This window comes from Oratosquilla oratoria, chromosome 12 (assembly GCF_046742065.1).
Source record: "Oratosquilla oratoria isolate Oo_2021 chromosome 12, ASM4674206v1, whole genome shotgun sequence".
Taxonomy (NCBI): domain Eukaryota; kingdom Metazoa; phylum Arthropoda; class Malacostraca; order Stomatopoda; family Squillidae; genus Oratosquilla; species Oratosquilla oratoria.
In genome coordinates, this window is record NC_134788.1 from 63,501,149 (window position 1) to 63,521,651 (window position 20,503).

The window sequence follows — 20,503 nt, forward strand, 5'->3', positions numbered from 1 at the left end:
CCTATCACACTTCACTCCCGTCTACCTTCTTCCCTCACTCTTATCTTGGCACCTCCTGGACGACGGGTCATCCCTGCATCTTGTCCAATGTCCTGGGTCAGAAGCAGTGTCGCAAGACACAGCACATCCACAACAAGACCGCTTCATTAAATCGGTGATCCCCCTCTCCGTCCCCTCATGCATGAAAGGAGAAGACGGGGAGAAATCCTTTCGGGTTGCGTCAAATTTTTCTTACACATACTCCCTCACCCCCTTCTCCCATCCATTCCACCTCATACATCACAACATCATCCATATACAGCCATTCTCCATTCACCCCTATCTTCTGTCCTCTCTTGTCCTTTCCCAACAGACATTCCCCTCTTCTCCAAAGCCCCTTTTACCTCATCCATCCATCTCATCCTAGGTCACCCCCTCATGTTCACTCCTTCCACACCTCTTTTACTAGTCTGTCTTCACTCATTCTTTCCATACGTCCAAACCATCCCAATACTCTTTCATCCACCCTATCTCCCAACTCCCTTTTCACTCCCGTTCTCCTCCTCATCTCATTCGTCACAGCAAATACAAATATGAAATGAAAATATAAAATAGAAATGTATATATCAAATAAATAAATAAATAGGAAATACAAAATATGATCTATAAAAATATTAGATATAAAATATAAAACAGAACAGAAAATATAAATAGAGAAATAGAGGAAATCTAAAAAAACCTACACCTCCACCTTGTTTGTTTACATATGACGTCATAACCCGTCAAGCATTGAGCTGCACTCCTTCAGCTATTCATAGAGCTTGTTTTCGTAGCTGTGCTTTGTACAGGTGAAACAAATGTGTCTTCTTCATTTCGAAAATGCAGCGATATGGTGGTAAGATAGCTTAGTGCATCCGTAGTATGTTCGCATTTGCCACTCTTCAATTCTCATTTGGCATTCTGAGCAATGGTAGGTACAGGCACAAATTTTTTTAACTCTTAAATTCTTGTTTGCACATGAAAGACAATTTCATTAGAAAGAAAATACTTTTTAAATAACTTAAAGAATAAGGGAGATACAATTTTTTTTATCTAATAATTTTTTTTATCCCGAGTTTTTGGCTAGACCAGGGATTGCCAGGGGCCGTATACACAAAACTTGTTAGCACTAACAAATAGCTGTTAAGGGTAACAAATTCCTGTTAAGGCTAACATTTAGCTGTTAAGCACTAACAGTGATACAGAAAACTTGTTAGGGCCTTAAAAGTACTGTTAAGATAAAAGTGCTGAGGAGGACTATTAAGCTCTTAACAAGTTCCTGTTAGTAGAGAAGATGGCGGAGCAACAACAACTAAAAAGATGACTGCGAGTTTATCGACAGCGACGGGACATATTTAACGAGTACAATGATGACGAACTCATCAAACGCTTCAGAATGAACCGTGCTGGTATAATAAAAATGGCTGATTTAGTGAGGGACAAACTTCAATCCCAATCGACCACCGAGTCCTGAGACGAAGGTGGCAATTACCCTATGATATTTAGCCACAGGTAAAATGCAGCAGTGACGAATTTGGGACCTCGCAAGCATCAATCAGCCGTGTCATTACTCAAACAATTGATGCACTATCAGAACCAAATATTGTAACTCAGTTTGTAAAATTCCTATTGACTCGCCAAGAAGTGCAAGTAAAACAAGCAGAGTTCATGGAAAACTGTAGGTTTCCCGGTGTTGTGGGTACCATAGATGGCACAAACATTAGAATTGGGGCTCCAAGTGTCGATGAACATTTATATGTAAACAGAAAACAATACCATAGCATCAACGTGCTTTGTCATGCCTCCCTCTTATCCTTGTGGTTTAAACTTGGCTTGAATCGCCCATTTATTATTATTTTTTCTCCATAATCACGTTGATCAAGAGGAGTGTTTCCTCTTGTGACAAGTTTGGCTTCCTTTTCTTTTTCTGTTTCTTCTGCCATGTCTATGTCCTCTGAAATTATTGTTGAGTCTTCTGTCGGAAGATTTGTCTGTGGCACGGCCGCCTGTACAATGCGCCTTCGTCCAAAAATATCTGTCGTTGGTTAATAAGTACTTCTAAAAACCCATACATACGATATCTATGTGCTATCATGATACTTTATTAATAAATTCTGAACAACTGCATTAATAACACTGTTTTATGTGTGCAATTTTTGATAATACATCCATTTACATGTTCATAAGCTGCTAACTTCAGCGCTGTTTAGCGGTACTTGACAAACAACTGTTTGCTAGCTAACAGTTGTTAGTTAAGCATTGGTGTATAACTTTTAGTGGTTTTCTGTTAGCTAGCAGAGATTGTTAAGGCTAACAAAAAAGTTTTGTGTATACGGCCCCAGACTTTTCAGCTCATCGACCCCCTAGTAAAGTTTAAACATTTCTATAGACCCCCAAACTATCAATTCACGATTTATATCAGTTTATTATTATTATTGGTGTTATTGTTATTAATGCTATTATTATTATTATTATTATTATTATTATTATTATTATTATTATTATTATTATTATTTTAGTTATCAATAATGTTATTATCATCATTATGAATATCATTTTTGTTGTTGATATATTGTTTTAATTCTTAACTTGTTTGGTCTCATAAATCACTTATGGTAATTCTAAAGTACCATAGTCACAGTTTTCGTGTTTGTGGATTTTACTTATGCTATTTGTTTATTTTTTATTTTGATCAGTTATAAAAGAGCCAAATGGCAACATTCATCAAGGCGATGGTGTTCCAATAATAATACAGATACTTTCACATATACATAATCATAAATGTTTTAAAATAAATATTCATAATTTACCATTAGCTTTAAGAGTAATATTACATATTCTGTATTATATTACTATAAGTGATATTTAAGCCAATAATATTACACAAGCTCGTCATCTTGATGTTCATTCACGATGTATTTACCTAGTTGTATTTACCTAGTTGTATTTTATGGGAAGGAGAGCTATGCTCGTGGGGTCCCGTCTTCATATCTCATTTTATCTAAACTATTTTTAAATTCATGTATTGTTTTTGCACACACCACTTTCTCATCTAACTTGTTCCAACTCTGTGAGGAAAGCTGTTCTTTTTCAAGTCTCTTCTATAGCTGTCTTTTTTTATTTTCTTTCCGTGTCCTCTTGTATTTCTGTCATCCCATTTTATCAGATTCTCTCTGTCAGTAATTTCTATGCCTTTCATGATTCTGTAAATAGCTATCAAATCTCCTCTCTCTCTTCTTTGCTCTAGTGTCTGTAGTTCAAGTTTTTCTAGTCTCTCTTCATATGATAGTTTTGAGAGTGTTGGTGCCAGTTTTGTAATTGCTCTTTATATTCTTTCAAGTTTTTTTATACATTTTTTTGTACTTGGTGACCATATCGTTGCTGCATATTCCAATCTTGGTCTTATCAGTGTGATTAGGATTTTCTTCACCATTTCTTCATCCAGGTATGTAAATGCAACTTTGATTGTTCTTATTAAATTATAAGTTTCTCCAAAAATCTTATTTATATGTTTCTCAGGTGACATATTATTCATAACAATGACTCCCAGGTCCTTCTCATTTTCTACTTTTTTTATTCCTTCTTCTCCCAATTTATATGCTCCTGTTATTCTGTTTTTGCTTTTTCCAAATTCCATTATACTACACTATTGTTTGGTTGATTATTCTCACTCTTTCAGTACGGGAAGAGAACATGATAATTTCATGCCAACTATTTAATTTTAAAGACTGCCTTTCAACCCCATAGTAATTTACTGACCCCTTTCAACCCCCTAGCAATGTACTGACCCCCTTTTGACCCCTTGGATGATCTCATCGACCCCTGCGAGTCGATATTGACCACTTTGGGAACCCCTGGGCTAGACTATACTATACTATAACAAAAGGTTAGAATTAAGGGTGGTAATTTGTAAAGTTTTTGGTAAAGAAGTTCACATAAACTCAAAACCACTGGGCCAATTTTATTGAAATTTTGAAAACTTGGGTTTCATGGGTCAACAAATCACCAGAGCATGTCAAAAACAACGTGGAACATCTCCATTATACCAATTTTGCCTTTTCATGATGAGTATGGGCACAAAAATTTGAAGAAAAAAAAATGACCCCTTAGATTATTATTGTATATGAAAGACAATTTCATTAGAAACAAAATACTTTTTAATTTTCTTAGATACATACGTATGTACATGTACCAAGGTTTTTTCCCCCTTACAAGGGAGGTAGCCAAAAAGAAAAAGGCAGAAAATCATTCCCACCCATTTCATCCCTAAATACACTCCACTCCCCTTCATCTTCCCTCTTATCTTAGCACCTCCTGGATGATGGGTCATCCCTGCACCCTGTCCATTGCCCTGGGTCAGAGGCAGTGTCGCAAGGCACAGCACATCCACAGCAAGGCTGCTTCATTAAATCGGTGACCCCCCTTTCTGTCCCCCCATACATAAAAGGAGAAGACGGGGAGAAATCCCTTCGGGCTGCATCAAATTTTGCTCACACATACTACCTATCCCCCCACCCATTCCACCTCATGCAACATCATCCATATACAACCATTCTCCAGGGAGATACAGTTTTTTTTAATTATTATTATTATTTTTTTTTTTATACCGAATTGTTTGCAAGACTTTACCATAAAAAAGGTTATAATTAAAGGTGGTAATTTGTAAAGATTTTGGTAAAGAAATACATAAACTCTATACCACTGGTCCAATTTTATTAAAATTTGCAATATCTGGTCTTTATGGGTCAACAAATTACATGAGCATGTCAAAAACAATGTGGAACATCTCCCTCATACCAAATTTGCCTTTTCATGGCAACTATTAAGTTGTCAATTTAGAGATGATCATCAGTACAATCCAAACCCCTAGCGCAATTGACATGCAACATGGCATGTGAAGGTTTTATGGGTTAACAAATCATCTGAACATGTCAAAACAATGCAGGACCTTCATTTTATACCGTTCTTACTAACACCTATCATGTTGCCATGGCAACTTTTGTCAATTTAGAGATAATCATCCATAAGATCCAAACCCCAGGCCCAATTGACATACAAGTTGGCATGTGAAGGTTACATTGGTCAACAAATCATCTGAGCATGTCAAAAACAATGTAGAACCTTCCTTTTATACTATGCTTACTAACACCTTTCATGTTGTCATGGCAGCTAATCAATAAAATCCAAACCCCTGGCCCAATTGACATGCAACTTGTCATATGAAAGTTTTATGGGTCAACACATCACCTGAGCATGTCAACAACAATGCAGGACCTTCCTTTTATACAATTCTTACTAACACCTATCTTGTAACATGTTCCATCAATGTATTGTAGCTAAAAGAACTACTATCACATTTAAAGTGCATATATAGGTGCCTTAGCCCTTACCCTTAGATTGCCTCTCAGTACACTAACCAGTCAATACTGCAACTATCTTAAGACCTTACTTAAATTTACGTTGAAATCGGCAAATTATTTTTTACACCAATTTACTGAAATAGAAAAAATAATAAAGTCTTTTTACTTTCAAAGGAGTTATTTTGTTTAATCATGTTATCTATAATCATGATAATCTGAATAAACAGCCTTATTTCAACAGCTCATGTCTATCATCATCATCATCATCATCATCATGAAACCCAGAAGAAAATTTGTCTTGTCTCTAGACCTCTACTAGTCTTGAGACTTCTCATGGTCATGGACATGGAATACTAACCATATTATTAAGAATTATTTAATATACTTGCTATCATAGCCATAGCTGGCTATGTAATAGGCATAGCATAGCCTGTCCAACATCTTAAAATTCATACCATAACAATGTAAGTATTTTTTGTGAACAACACCCTCTATGACTACTACGCGAAGTATCTCCATTATATCATGTGTTCACAAACATGACTAAGTATTGGAGAACATGCCTACATGTTATGCATTAAGGCACAGCTGTCACATTACCAACAATCTTACAGTTGCTCATTTCCAGGAGAAAACTGGCTAAAAAATAGGAATATTACATTAAAATATTCATATATAGGCACTTTATTTTTAGATTTTTACTCAAAAAACTAATTTGTAATGGATAGTAGCCAAGTTTGTATTTAAATTGGTGACTATTATTATTATTTTTTTTTAACTGGGCATACACTTCCAGAACAAAAAGACAATTTGATAATCCTGTGAATGTGCTGAATGCTACAAGCATTCAAACTGATGCATACCCATTTAAACGGGCCACAAAAGATGGAGGTGTAAACATTACATTCACAATGGTAGCGCTGTCCACAGGTTCACACATACCTAGTAAGGGTAGTGTGGATATTTATGAAAATGTTTGCCAGTCTCACAGCGTCAATTACCTATAGTACCATTGGCTATCTCGTATCATTCTGATGTATTCTGAACCACAGATATAAGCCCTGCAAACTAATAGTAATGTCAGTAGCTGTTAGAAAAAAAAAAAAAAATCTTTATATTTACCAAGGGACTAGAATAGATTAGGCCAGGTCTCACATCTGCAATTCTTACCTCTATCATTGGCTAGCTCTTATCATTGAGAATTTTGAACCCCATTTATGAGTAGTGCAAATTAATAGTTATTTTGGCATGAATTTTTAGAAATTTAAGACAAGCAAACACTTCTATATGTTATGAAGATGTTTGCTGGTCTGGCAGCTGCAATTTTGACCCATATGATCACTGGCTAGCTCTTATTATTCTAAGTATGTGCCCCATGTGTAAGTACCTCAAATTAACATCAACATTGGTAGTGATTTAGAGAATAAATGAGACTGGCAAGACTCTTTGTTTATCAACATATGCATCCTGTTTGCTTACATTGTTCTTATATTCTTAATGGGGATGGGGCTCCATCTTGTCTTCCAGAGTACAAAAATCAAGAATTTATGAAGTTCACTCTAAATTTGATATGCACTGGTTGTGATATTCTTGGGAGTAAAAACTTCTTGATATTCACTTACATAATCTTGCATAGATACTGGATGCAGGTCATATGACCTAAATGTCCAGATCACTTTTAGCTTGTTGGTATCATATTGGGATGGGAGGTATGTTCATCAAATTACCAAAATGATATATTAGGGTAAATCCACTTGGTGGTAACAATTGAAAATGGAGGATGGTGAAGATAGACAAAAATATGGTGAACCAGTGAAGAGAAGATTAGATGTAAGCAGGGTTGCATCACCATTAGGTGTCATCCCAAAAAAGAGTTGCAACATGGAAATGGTTCAGAGGAATCAAAGGTACAAAAATATTGCATTTTCAGGGTTTGCAACAGAAAGTGCCATACTAGGTAAAGGTATAGATTTGGAAAGGGAAATAAGGTATAGAAATATTGTATGAAATCAAGAGATTCCATAACTTACTCTCTTACTCTGTTGGTTATCAGGTTGGACAGCCCTTCCCCACTTTCACTATGCCTCTCCAGATGGTTCTATCCTCTGCCACCCTGTTCACATCCTTCCTCACTCCATCCATCCATCTGTACCTGGGTCTCCCTAATGGTTGTCTGCCCTCTATTCCTCCCTCCATCACCTTCCTTGGTAGTCTGTCTGCCTCCATTTGGAGGCAGTGTCCATCCCACCTTGCTCTTCCCCGTATTTCATCCTGAATGTATGGTTGTCCAGTCTGATCTCTAATTTCCCTATTATGTCTGTCTCCATTTCCCTTTTTCTTTGTCATATACTGGGCCGAGGATTCTTCTCAGGATATTGTTTTAAAAAATTTCCAGTCTTTTCTCCCTTTCTTTTGTCAGTCCCCATGTCTCACATCCGCACAGGACTTTTGGTTTTATTACAATGTTAAATGTTTTTATCTTAGTTCTGTTGATGGTCCAACTCTTCATTACAGGTGCCAGGGCATGGTAACATCTGTTTCCTACAGCTATTCAGTCGTTTATTTCTCCGTCCAATTAATTTCTCTCACTGAAAGTGGATCTCAGGTACTTGAACTTGTCAACTTTCTTCACACATAGTGATCCAATTTACTCTTCTCCTAGTGTGTAATTGCCATTTCTACTTAGTTTCATAATTTCTGTTTTCTGCTCATCATTTTAGGCCTATTTGTTCTGCTGTTCTCTGGAATACTGTAAAGATCTTGTTAATTTCCTCCACGGTCTTAGCCACCACATCATCATTGGTGTAAGCAAGGTGGGTTATCTGACCATTGGATGACTTAGCTCCACCTGGATGGTTGGTAATCTGCCTGACTGCTTTCTCCAGTGCAAGATTAAAGAGTAAAGGTGACAGCATACATCCCTGCCTAAGGCCACTGTGTATATTGAAATTGTATCTTTCCTTCCAACTCTTACTGTACATCTGCTTCGTATGTAGCGCATTCTAATGAGGGATATTAATTTAGCTGGAATATTTAGTTCTGCCATTATGTGCCACATTGATGGTCTGTATTTACCTAGTTGTATTATACGGGAAAGGAGCCATGCTCGTGGTGACCCATCTTTGTATCTCTCAGCATCAAGTTTTTTCTTAAAATCTTGAATAGTGTTTGTACACACTGCTTCTTTGTCTAATTTGTTCCAAGTATCTATCACTGTGTGGGAAGCTATTTTATTTTTCAGATCTCTTCTGTAACTATCTTTTTTAAGTTTCTTTTCATGTCCTCTTGTTTTTCCATTGTCCCATTTCAATAAATCATTCTTATATAAGATTTCCTGTAGATAGTGCACACTATCATAATGCTTGTTTGAAATCTACAAATAGCTGATATAGGGTCCTACCATATTCGTAATATTTCTCCATTAGTTGTCGGACTGTATGAATATGATCCATAGTTGATCTGTTTCACCAAAATCCACACTAATATTCCCCCAACTCCTGTTCTGTGTACGGTTTAAGCCACTTCATTAGAATTCTTGTGTATACTTTGTATAACACACATAGTAGGCTTAACTTATAACATAATAATATGTTGGAAGACACAAGGCATGCATTAAATGAAATACTGAAAGGAAACTTAGTAATTATGAGTGACTAACTCTAAGGAAATATGTTGGGAGATGACAGTGAAGGGTGGAGAGGACCTTTGGGGAAATATACTACTGGACATAACCATTGAATACACAGTGACTTGCTGGGTAAAAGAGAATACCAGATATAGACATAATGAGGAACTGTTGGGACTAGACTTGACATTTACATCAGAGCCTGAAATTGTGGATAAAATGGAATAGAAGAAGATGAATTGGGAAGAGTGACCACATACTAATTGAATTTGAACTAAAAGAGGAAATTTATTTGTGAAGAAATGAGAAACGCAAAAAAGGAAGGCTAATGTACAACCAGACGGAATTTGGGAAAATCAGAAAATTCTTTCAAAAAGTGAATTGGGAAAATTTCTTTAATGAAGATAAACAGATGTAAGAGAAATGGACGATATTAAAAGAAATCTATAATGAAGGAGTGGATAAATACATACCAGAACAAAAACAGGAAGAGGTGTACATTAAATGCTGGTACAACAAAAAATGTAGTGAGGCAAAAGATAGAAGAGACAAAGCTTGGAAAAGGTGGAAAAGAAATGGCTAAGTGGCAAATATTGATCAAACTAAGAAATGAAAGATTGTATTGACAACACTGTGGGGCAGAAACATGGAACATATGAGAGGAAGAGAGGAGTCTGAATGTGTATTGAGATGAGGCACCAGAGAAGTATGATAGGGGTTACTAGGCTAGATAGAGTGAGAAATAAGGTGATGAGGAGAATGAGGGCGGAAAGGGAGTTGGTAGATAGGGTTGATGAAAGAGTATTGGGATGGTTTGGACACATGGAAAGAATAAGTGAAGGGCTAGTAAAATAGGTGTGGAAGGAGTGAACATGAGGGGTCGACCTAGGATGAGATGGATGGATGGGGTAAAAGGGGCATTGGGAAAGAGGGGAATGTCGGTTGAGGAAAGATGGGAGAGGACAGAAGATAGGGGTGAATGGAGAATGGTTGTGTATGGAATCCCACAAGGTTCAGTATTAGCTCTGATAATTTTTGCTATATATATATATATATGTATATATATATAAATGACATGGATGAAGGTGTAGAATGTTACAAAGGTTTACAAAGGCGGAGCATGCCAACAGGAGACCTTTTAGTCCATAACTAGGTCGGATGCAAAAAAATATATAATGAATAAAAAAAATAGAATAATAAATAATATAAATAATAATAAATAATATAAATAATAATAAATAAATAAATGTGTAGGTATAGTTTAACAATAAACAGGTAAATAGTAAATAATAAAATTAACTCACAAGACAAACCACACAATAATGACCAATTAACTCACAAGCCAAACCACATAATAATGACCAATTCAATTTAATCTTCAACCATTTCCTAATTTCCATTTTCTTTTGCCCACCAATGTTTCACGATCTAAATAAAGAATAAAAAGAAGAAAAGAAAGAAACAAAAATTGTTAGGGACATTTAGGGTACAAGGGGAGAAACAGCCCAGGGGGGAAAGGATAAGTAGGGACAAAATGGGGGAAATTAGTCTCCTTAGGGATTTTCTCCCTAGGGGAGAAGGGACAATAACTCATGCTATATGAATAATTCATGTTATGAGTTTCTTTGCAGACAGTGCAGAATCACTAAAGAAAGTAAGTACTGTACAGAAAAGACTGAATCACTACACAAAATCAGGGAATGGAGCCAAAAGTGGGAAGTGAACTTCAACACTAAGAAATATAGTATAATAGAGTTTGGAAAAAGTTAAAAAAGAATATCATGACAATATGAAATTGGATCTAGGAGTAATTATTAAAAAAGACATGTCCCCAGACAAGTACATAAACAAAATAGTCGGAGAACCCTACAATTGACTAAGATCAATAAAGGTGGCTTGTGATTACTTGAATGAAGTAATGGTAAAAGACATATTAGTCACACTGATAAGACCAAGATCGGAGTACACTGCGACACTATGGACATCCAGCACAAAAAAAAATATAAAGCAATTAGAAAGAAAATGGAGAAAAATATAAAGCAATTAGAAAGAAAATGGAGAAAAATGGGAGGTGAGCCAGTTGTTGTTTGCTCTTGACACTGCGCTTGTAGCAGGATCAGAGGAGGGATTGAGGAAGTTAGTGACAGAGTTTGAGAAGGTGTGTGAAAGAAGGAAGCTGAAGATAAATGTGGGTAAAAGTAAGGTGATGAGATGTACAAGGGGAGAGAGTGACAGCAGGCTGGAGGTGAGTATTAAGGGTGAAAGACTGGAGGAAGTGGATAGTTTGAGATATTTGGGTGCGAATGTGGCAGGACAGGGAGGAGTGGGGGTGGAGGTAGAATGTAGATTGAGAGAAGCAAGTAAATGCCTTGGTGGACTAAAAAATGTAATGACAAATAGACATCTGGGAATGGATGCTAAGAGGAGGTTATATGAAGGAGTGATTGTACCAACAGCATTGTACGGGGCAGAAACAAGGAACATGAGAGAGGAAGAGAGAAGGAGTTTGAATGTGTTTGAGATGAAATGTCTGAGAAGTATGATGGGGGTTACTAGGCTGGATAGAGTAAGGAATGAGGAGGTGAGGAGGAGAACAGGGGTGGAAAGGGAACTGGGAGATAGGATTGATGAAAGGATATGAGGACGGTTTGGACACATGGAAAGAATGAGTGAAGATTAGTAAAAGAAGTATGGAAGGCAGAGGTGGATGGAGTGAATATGAGGGGGGCGTCCTAGGATGAGATGGATGGATGGGGTGAAAGGGGCATTAAAAAAGAGAGGAATGTCTGTGGAGGAAGGACGGGGAAGGACAGAAGATAGGGTTGAATGGAGAGGGGTTGTGTATAGATGATGCTGTGATGCATGAGGGGGAGTGGGTGGGGATGGGGGGTGAGGAAGTATGTATGGAAAAAAATTGATGCAGCCCGAAGGGATTTCTACCCATCTTCTCCTTTTCTGCATGAGGGGACGAAGAGGGGGGGTCGCCGAATTTATGAAGCGGCCTTGCTGTGGATGTGTTGTGTCTTGCGACACTGCTTCTGACCCAGGGCAGTGGACAGGAAGCAGGGATGACCCGTCATCCAGGAGGTGCCAAGATAAGAAGGAGGGTGGAGGGGAGTGGAATATATAGGAAATGGAATGGGTGGGAGTGGTTTCTATGCCTTTTTCTTTTTGGCTATAATGTAGGGGGAAAGCCTAGATGTAGAAAGAATGCAAAGAGCAATGACAAAGATGTCCCCAACTCTTTCAGAACTGACATACAAAGATAGTCTAAATTGGAACTACCAACTCTGGAACAAAGAAGAGAAAAAGGAGATTTATTGGCCATTTATAGAATCAAGAAAGGCATGGAAGTCCTTGACAGAGAAAACTTATTAAAGTGGAATAAAAGAACAATGATCAAAATTCTTTAATAAAGAAACACAGGTTGGAGAGAAATACATATACCAACGGCTTTTTCCCCCTACATGGGGGGTAGTCAAAAAGAAAAAAGCATAGAAACCACTCCCACCCATTCCATTTCCTATATATTCCACTCCCCTCCACCCTCCTCCCTCCCTCTTATCATGGCACCTCCTGGATGACGGGTCATCCCTGCATCCTGTCCACTACCCTGGGTCAGAAGCAGTGTTGCAAGACACATCACATCCACAGCAAGGCTGCTTCATAAATTCAGCGACCCCCCCTCACCTCATGCAGAAAAGGAGAAGACGGGGAGAAATCCTTTCGGACTGTGTTAATTTTTTTTGTTTTTTTCTCATACATACTTCCTCACCCCCCATCCCCCACCCACTCCCCCTCATGTATCACAGAATCATCTATACACAACCCCTCTCCATTCACCCCTGTCTTCTGTCCTCCCCCGTCTTTCCTCCACAGACATTCCTCTCTTTTGTAATGCCCCTTTCACCCCATCCATCCATCTCATCCTAAGATGCCCCCTCATATTCACTCCTTCCACCTCTGCCTTCCACACTTCTTTTACTAATCTTTCTTCACTCATTCTTTCCATGTGTCCAATACCTTTAAAAGTTTTTTTTTTTTTTTCTTCCACTTTCCATTTATTTTTTATTTCTTGGAGATGTATCTCGTTTATGGTTTCTCCAATTTTCTCAGTCACCGCTTGTATTTGTTCTTTTACTTCTTTTTTCAAAGCCTCACTTTTGTTAGTATCTTCATTTTTTATTCTTTCATTTTCACTTTTGACTGTGTTCAATTCCTTTTTTTAGATCATTGAGCTCCCTGTTAGTTTCAGCATTTTGTTTTTTCAACTCATTCACTTCTTTATACATTGTCCTGTATTCAGCTTTCAGATCTATAATTTCATTTATTAGTTCTGTAATTCCCTGATTTAGAATATTTGTATACCTTGTTTCCCTTTCCAAATCTATACCTCTATCTAGTATTCCACTTTCTTTTGGGAACCCTGAAAATGGAATATTTTCATACCTTTGATTCCTCTTGGATGTTTCCATGTTCCAACTCCTGGGATGACACCTGATGGTGATTCAACCCTGCTTACTTCTAGTCTTTTCTTTGTTGGTTCATTATATTTTTGTCTACCCTCATCATCCTCCATTTTATACTTTAACTACTAAGTGAATTTACTCTATCGTTTCGGTCACTTGATAGACAAAGCTCCCCTATCCCAGTATGACACCACCTAGATGTTTCCTCCAACTTATCGAAAAAGCACTGCACTCCAGAGCTCGTTCTAGATGTCTACTCTAAACTTTGGTTTGTGTGTCTTAAACAATGTGACTTGTGTAACTTATTTGAGTTAGATGAACTGAATAAACCTTCCTTGAGTTGGTTTAGATTCAGGTCTTGTGAGCCCAAACATGGAATGCTATGAAGTTATATTAAAATATGACTGTTGGGGCCAGCTTCCAAATCTCATGACATGATGAAAAAGCAAAATTTGAGTCATTTTGGTTTTGGGTGAATGAGTATGCATGAAGCTATAGGATGATTTTCACATTTCTAATGAAAAAGTAGAATGGAATATATGATAGCTCCATATCTGTTAGTGTTTCACCCTATTTTATGATAGGTCATGGCACATACAAATGGTTGGTTTAGGTACAAATTTGAGTATGAGAGAGTTTGTGCACAAAACTTCCAGTGTCCTATTAGAATATATTGCACACATTCAGAGATAGATGTCAATAATATAATTCCATTTTTTCAGGATGAGGGTAAACATCATCACTTCCTTTGAAGAGCTATCTACAGATTCCATACTTGTCATACAATGAAAAGGACCCAGTGTGACATCTGTGGCACAATTATATCACTAGTCATTTTAGATATCACATGTTGACCCACACTGGATGGAAGCCTTTCCATTGTGAGGTGTAAAGTTGTGCTTTTTCACAAAAGGGTTCTCTTACAAAGCATATGATGAGCCACACAGGAGTGAAGCCTCTCCAATATGATCTGTGTAATGTAGCATTCTTACAAAAGAATCGCTTCAAATTTCATATGATAACCCACATTGGAGAAAAGCCATTCCAGTGTGACCTGTGAGATAAAGCTTTCACACAAAACTGTCACCTTGAAAATCACTTGATGGCCCACACAGAAGAGAAGCCTTTCCAGTATGACTTGTTTGATTCAGCTTTCTCAAAAAAGAATGCTCCCATAAAGCATGCAAGGAGGCACACAAGAGAGAAGCCTTTTGTGTGTGACCTGTGTGTTTCTGCTTATTCGGAAAAAGGTTCTCTCACACAGCATATGAGGACCCACACAGGAGAGAAGCCTTTCCAGAGTGGCCTGTGTGATTCTGCTTTCTCAGAAATGGGTTCTCTTGCACATCACATGAGGACCCACACAGGAGAGAAGCCTTTCCAGTGTGGCCTGTGTGATTCTGCTTTCTCAGAAAAGGGTCATCTCACACAGCATATGAAGACCCACACAGGAGAGAAGCCTTTCCAATGTGACCTGTGTGATTCTGCTTTCTCACAAAAGGGTCATCTCACACAGCATATGAGGACCCACACTGGAGAGAAGCCTTTACAGTGTGACCTGTGTGATTCGGCTTTCTCACAAAAGAGTTCTCTTGCACGTCATATGAGGACCCACACAGGAGAGAAGCCTTTCCAGTGTGGCCTGTGTGATTCTGCTTTCTCACGAAAGGGTTCTCTCACACAGCATATGAGGACCCACACAGGAGAAAAGCCTTTCCAGTGTGACCTGTGTGATTCTGCTTTCTCACAAAAGGGTCATCTCACACAGCATATGAGGACCCACACTGGAGAGAAGCCTTTACAGTGTGACCTTTGTGATTCGGCTTTCTCACAAAAGAGTTCTCTTGCACGTCATATGAGGACCCACACAGGAGAGAAGCCTTTGCAGTGTGGCCTGTGTGATTCTGCTTTCTCACGAAAGGGTTCTCTCTCACAGCACATGAGGACCCACACAGGAGAAAAGCCTTTCCAGTGTGACCTGTGTGATTCTGCTTTCTCACAAAAGGGTTCTCTTGCATGTCACATAAGGACCCACACAGGAGAGAAGCCTTTCCAGTGTGGCCTGTGTGATTCTGCTTTCTCCAAAAAGGGTCATCTCACACAGCATATGAAGACCCACACAGGAGAGAAGCCTTTCCATTGTGACCTGTGTGATTCTGCTTTCTCACATAAGGGTTCTCTCACACAGCATATAAGGACCCACACAGGAGAGAAGCCTTTCCAGTGTGACCTGTGTGATTCTGCTTTCTCTAAAAAGGGTCATCTCATACTGCATATGAGGACCCACACAGGAGAGAGGCCTTTCCAGTGTGGCCTGTGTGATTCTACTTTCTCAGAAAAGGGTTCTATTGCACGTCACATGAGGACCCACACAAGAGAGAAGCCTTTCCAGTGTGATGTGTGTGATTCTGCTTTCTCAGAAAAGGGTAATCTCACACAGCATATGAGGACCCATACAGGAGAAAAGCCTTTCCAGTGTGACCTGTGTGATTCTGCTTTCTCACAAAAGGGTCATCTCACACAGCATATGAGGACCCACACTGGAGAGAAGCCTTTCCAGTGTGACCTGTGTGATTCTGCTTTCTCACAAAAGGGTTCTCTCACACAGCATATGAGGACCCACACAGGAGAGAAGCCTTTCCATTGTGACCTGTGTGATTTTGCTTTCTCACAAAAGGGTTCTCTCACACAGCATATGAGGACCCACACAGGAGAGAAGCCTTTCCAGTGTGGCCTGTGTGATTCTGCTTTCTCAGAAAAGGGTTCTCTCACTAAGCACATGAGGACCCACACAGGAGAGAAGCCTTTCCAGTGTGGCCTGTGTGATTCTGCTTTCTCAGAAAAGGGATCTCTTGCACGTCACATGAGGACCCACACAGGAGAGAGGCCTTTCCAGTGTGGCCTGTGTGATTCTGCTTTCTCAGAAAAGGGTCATCTCACACAGCATATGAAGACCCACACAGGAGAGAAGCATTTTCAGTGTGACCTGTGTGAATCTGCTTTCTCAAAAAAGGGTCATCTCACACGGCATATCAGGACCCACACAGGAGAGAAGCCTTTCCAGTGTGACCTTTGTGGTTCTGTTTTCTCATATAAGAATAATCTCATACAGCATGTGAAGAACCACACAGAATAGAAGCCTTTCTAGTGTGACCTCTGTGATTCTGTTTTCTCACAAAATGGTAATCTAATATATGATGATCCACACAGAAGATAAGCCTATCCAGTGTGCCCTGTGTGGATTTGATTTCTTACATAAGGGTAATCTCAAACCCACACAGGAGAGAAGCCTATTCAGTGTGACCTCTGTGATTCTGCTTTCTCACATAAGGGTCATCTCACAAAACATATGAGGGCCCACATAGGAGAGAAGCCTCTCCAGTGTGACCTGTGCAATTCTGCTTTCTCACTAAAGATTAATCTCACAAAGCATATGAGGATCCACACTAGAGAAGCCTTTCTAGTGTGACCTTTGTGATGAAGCTTTCTCATAAAAGAATTACCTCAAATATCACGTGATGATCCATAGGAATGAAACAATTCCTATATGATGTGTGATTCTGCTTTCTCATGAAAGGATTATCTCACAAAACATATGAGGCCCACGCGTGAGAGAAGACTCTCCAATGTGATCAGTGTGGTTCTGGTTTCTCACAAAATTGTTCTAGAAAGCACATGAGGACCCACACTGGAGAGAAGCCATTGTGATGCTACCTGTGCGATGCAGCTTTCTCACAAAAGAATCACTTCAAAAAACACATGATCCACACAGGAGAAAAGCCTTTCCAGTATGACCTTTGTGAATCCTTGTTTCTTATTAAAGGTTTCTCACACAATATTTGAAGACCCATGTAGATGGGCGGCCTTTCCAGTGTGAGCTGTGCTATTATGTTTTCTCAGTAAAGGGTTCCCTCATACAGCATATGAGGACCCGCACAGGAGAGAAGTCTTTCCACTGTGACTTGTACAATTTTACTTTCCCACAGAAGAGTTCTGTGATGCTCCTTTTTTACAAAAGGGTTCTCTTACATGGCATATGAGGACCCACACAAGAGGAAAGTCTTTCCAATGCGACATGTATGATTCTGCTTTCTCATGTAAGGGGAATCTTGCACACAGGAGAGAAGCTTTTCCAATGTGACATGTGCGATTCTGTTTTCACACAAAAGGGTTATCTCAGGAAGTATATGATGACTCACACAGGAGAGAAGCCTATCCAGTGTGACTTTGACAGTACATAATGACCCACAATGGAGAAGAGCCATTCTTGTATGATATAACTTTTAGAAGAGATCTCTCATAAAACATATGAGGACCCACACAGGAAAGAAGCCTCTCATGTGCAAAGTGTGTGGTGCAACTTTCTCACAAAAGGGTTCTCTCGCAAATCATATGAGGACCCACAATGGAGAGAAGCCATTCCTGTGCGATGCAACTTTATCACAAAAGAATCACCTCAAATATGTGATCCCCCCACAATTGAAAACTCACAAAATTGAGAACAAGGACAGAGAGACAGGTTCCCCCAATGAAAGATAGAGTGCAAAAACTATACAAGAATTTAAGATCAAACTGGATGCTGAAAGATACAAAAGCGGGTCACTATAAGCATAGCTGTTTCCATAAAAAACAACTATGTAAAAACAGGACAGTAGCCTTTCCACTGTGACCTGTGTGACTGTGCTTTCTGCAAAGGAGGTCTCAATCGTTTCACACTGGAAAGAAGCCATTCCAGTGTGACCTGTGTGATCAAAAATATTCCTTGTAAGATTTGTGCATGTGTTTGTGCACACATTTCACAACTAGCATACAAAGGAAAAAGTGTGTGCATAAGGTTTTGGAAATCAAATTAAAATATTGTAATTAAAGATACTAATCCTTTAATTTCATAACAATGAATTCAAAACAAAAATAATGTGATTTTGAGAATCTGTCAATGACTTATGAAATATAAGTGTACAATTTCATAATTTTACACATAGTTTTGAGATCTTTTGTATGTTCAGCAGTTATACATCACCAGTACTAGTTCAATCCAATGAAATAAATCTAGAAGCATGTTATTAGTTTTGTACCCTCAAATTAAAAATTCTGAATACTTGATACAATCTCAATGTGTTTTTTTATGTTTCAAATTCCATTTGGAAAAGAAAATCGCTGTTATTTCATACAGAAACCTACATTTCAAGAATAACAAAAGGAGCAAAGAATATACTGATGAAAAAAATGGCTACTACAAGTCATTGGAATAGTAGAGATATCTGGATAATAGAGGAACATTGAAACAATGCCAAAGCAAAAATCATAATAATTAAGATGAAAGGGAGCTGTTGGAAAGATCCATCCCAACTTTCTACTTCAATTGAAAAGTAAGCAACAGGAAACAAAACAAGGCAACAACTATGTCCAGTAAGTAGTGCACACAGATATGGTTGTAATATGTAGCTATTTTTAGATTTACAAATGTGAATAAAATATATACAAATAACAGAATTCCATAGAACTGGTGGATCTTGTTGTCAGATTCAAATGAAGCAAAGGGTGTGAAGGGAAAAAGTACTGCAAGTGAAGAATGGCTGGATGAAATCATGAAAAATGTTCCACCCATTTACAGGACAGTTTCCCTGAGGATGAGGTACAAGAATGGTCAATGTAATTTTTCATCTGGTAGTGGATGTGTTACTGCCCTTTGTCTTAACTATCATGATTTTCTTGCTGATGCTACAGAAATATTTAGTTTGATGTTGCAAGAAAAATTAGATACAAGATTATATAAAATTTAACACAAAAAAAAGTATTGGTTGCTCTTCAGAATGAAGTTCTGAGACTTGGAAAAGTTGATGAATATTAAAGGAGCCTTTCTTGTCTCTAATGCAGACTGTGACACCATTTAGGAAAATTTCATTTGGATATGTTTATATAAGTGAAAAACTACAAATTATATGGAAATTCAATAAATTTAGATAATGTGTATAATGAGTGGGTGAATGCCAAAAATGCAAGAGGAGAACGAAGAAGTTAGAGGGTAGAATTAATGTTGGGAATTAGTACTGGACTTGTTTTTATATATAGTTATTTTTAAAGTTAGGTTAAATGTAATTGTTCCTTACTGGCTTATATATATATATATGTATATATATATATATATGTATATATATATATATATGTGTGTATATATATATATATATGAATATAAAATACATACTAAATATTTCTGTCAGCTCTGTCATTGTCACACAAAGGACTCTTGAAATACAAAATTAGTGCAAAAATATATATATATCCCTAATCATTTATCTTATTCATAGAAGGCCAAATTTAGGAGGTATTTCTAATACACAATAAAATATTACACTAGATGGCACTTAGAGAACACATACCAGTGTCAAGAATCACAAAATCGAAAAAGATGATTATGCCCACATTTTACAGTAAATGATAGTAGGGTCCACTTTGTATAAAATTCATCCAATTTGTATACTATACATGCCAAGGATACAAAAAAAATCCTTGATCCTCATACATATCCGAATCTGCCTCAAAATCTTTTAACTTATTTCTTAGTCTAAGACATGCCTTTCCACAAAATTTAATCAAACTCTGTCCATAACTTTTTGAGTACAGTTGGAGTTTGTAATGACCTAGTTCCTTTTTTGCTGAAGAACTTGAAAGGGAAGGGGAAATAGAGTGTATTGGGGAAAACAGTAGGGCATAGCAATAATGTAGAGCAATATATCAGTGTAGGACAAAATATCATTTTAGGATATAATGTCGGCAGAGGACAAAATATTACAGGATGTAATGTCAAAGGACAAAATATCATGATGGGATGTAATGATAGTGGAGGACAAAATATTACTCTAGGATATAATGTCACTGGAGCACAGAATATCATTTTAGGAAGTGATGCTGGACAGAATGCCAAAGACCTACAGGTGGCCGGCGTGGAAGGGAGGGGGCCAAGGTGTACATAAGAGATTGGATGACTGTGAGGGACCAGATGTCTGTCATGGGGCAAATGTCCATGAGGC

The 20,503-nt window shown here is 38.0% G+C and overlaps 2 protein-coding genes across 2 annotated transcripts in view; one reads left to right on the plus strand and one right to left on the minus strand.

The window, feature by feature from the left end:
* LOC143031926 (uncharacterized) overlaps window positions 1-20,503 on the minus strand; it is a 493,007-nt gene that overhangs the window by 254,794 nt on the left and 217,710 nt on the right. The window lies entirely within an intron of this gene.
* On the plus strand, window positions 772-18,568 carry LOC143031907 (uncharacterized). The gene is made up of 2 exons (XM_076196274.1): window positions 772-949; window positions 14,195-18,568. Exon 2 carries the CDS (start codon window positions 14,575-14,577, stop codon window positions 16,606-16,608), a length of 2,034 nt encoding a protein of 677 aa, XP_076052389.1. The 5' UTR covers window positions 772-949; window positions 14,195-14,574; the 3' UTR covers window positions 16,609-18,568.